General features: G+C 46.6%; 1 protein-coding gene across 1 annotated transcript in view; it reads left to right on the top strand.

Moving 5' to 3' along the window:
- The window catches only part of CUNH1orf194 (chromosome unknown C1orf194 homolog), a 7,896-nt gene extending 6,418 nt beyond the window's left edge, over positions 1-1,478 (top strand). Inside the window, exons 3-5 of the mRNA XM_017499232.2 lie at positions 180-295; positions 774-898; positions 1,331-1,478. Of these exons, the coding sequence (XP_017354721.1) occupies positions 180-295; positions 774-898; positions 1,331-1,401 (312 nt within the window). The 3' untranslated portion in view covers positions 1,402-1,478. The remainder of the gene's footprint in view (positions 1-179; positions 296-773; positions 899-1,330) is intronic.
- The last annotated feature ends 163 nt before the right edge of the window (positions 1,479-1,641 follow it).

Genomic DNA, 1,641 nt, shown 5'->3' with positions numbered 1-1,641 from the left:
AAAAAAAAAAAAAAAAAAAGGAGTTATCATGTACAACAACATAGTGTGTAAGGAGCTGGTAGATTTCAGACCCAACAGGGGCTTCACTATACTTCTGGGGAAGAGTAGAACACAACAGAACCCGACTAGAGGAGGGGCACCGGTGGCTGAGCTAACCCTGAGGGGACTGACTTCTGTAGATACCGAAGGATGACCTGGACTTCCGCTTAGCAGCCTTGTACAACCACCACACTGAGGCATTCAAGAACAAAAGTGAGATGCTGCTACACCAGACGACCAAGGAGGATATCCGTAGGTAAGTGGTAGAGAGGCAGAGCCCCTCCAGCCCACACATGCTGCCATCCAGTCATATACGGGAAGTGATAATCACTAGGTACTCATTGGTATACAAATTTCTGTATTTTTACATCTGTGTCCATAATATAGTTTCTGTATTTTCACTGTCTTCGATGAACAGAAATCCCCCAAGATTAAGCCAGGCATGGTGGCTCACGCCTGTAATCCTAGCACTTTGGGAGGCCGAGGTGGGTGGATCACCTGAGGTCAGGAGTTCAAGACCAGCCTGACCACCACCGTGAAACCCCATCTTAAAAAAAAAGAAAAAGAAATCCCCCAAGATTGTGCTCATCTGTACAAACAAAATCTTTGGTTAATCCCACAGAGGTAAAAAGGGTCTCTGGCTGCTTTATTCTTGAGATGGCACTCAACTACCTTGCCCTCCTCACCTTTCTGATTGATTTCACTCTCCCTTTCTTCCCTACACCTTCTTCTAGAGCCAACATCCAATTCCCTGGAGAATTTTTAACCCCTCCCACTCCACCCATCACTTTCCTGGCTAACATCAGACACTGGATCAACCCTAAAAAGGAGTCCATCCACAGCATCCAGGGATCCATAGGTAAGGGTTAGAAGACTGGGTAAGCAGATGGAGCAGTGGGGAAGTCTTTCTAAATGGACCCATGAATCAGGGATTTGAGGTGACTGGACAGAAGGGAAGATGAGGGATTTCTGTGGGTCTTGGAAAGCAGTGATTAAGTTGGCACGTACCAGATTAATACCAGGGGATATGCTGACTGTAGAGCTAGGAAGTTAATTCAATTTTTCAGAGCGTCTTTGCTCAGCCTTAAGTCTAGGAACAAACATTTACAGCAAGGGCAAAAATCTGGCGGTGGAAGACCTGTAACTACCTCCCATCAGTCATCCATATGCTAGTCTTCGCAGCTGTTATGAGAAGCTTCTCCGCAGTACCCACACTGTATTGATGATTAAAGTCTCCTAAAAAAGGCCAAGGATCTGAAATTCAATCCCCTTCGTTCTCTTTGCTCCACAGTGTCCCCTCACACTGCAGCCACCAACGGAGGTTACTCCCGAAAGAAAGATGGTGGCTTCTTCTCCACCTAGTGTTGACAGGCCCATGGACTTAATTACAGTGGAACATCCTGAGGCCACTTCCATTAAATAGATCTGTGCAAGATGAAGTCTGAAGTGTCTGTTATCCACAAATTGCCACGTTACTACTCTTTTTTTTTTTTTTCTTGAGACGGAGTTTCACTCACGTTACCCAGGTTGGAGTGCAATGGCGCGATCTCGGCTCACCGCAACCTCCGCCTCCTGGGTTCAGGCAATTCTCCTGCCTCAGCC

This window comes from Cebus imitator, unplaced genomic scaffold (genome assembly GCF_001604975.1).
Source record: "Cebus imitator isolate Cc_AM_T3 unplaced genomic scaffold, Cebus_imitator-1.0 Scaffold256, whole genome shotgun sequence".
Classification (NCBI taxonomy): Eukaryota; Metazoa; Chordata; class Mammalia; order Primates; family Cebidae; genus Cebus; species Cebus imitator.
Note: the sequence above shows the minus strand (reverse complement) of the source record. Positions and strands in the feature narration are given on the sequence as shown.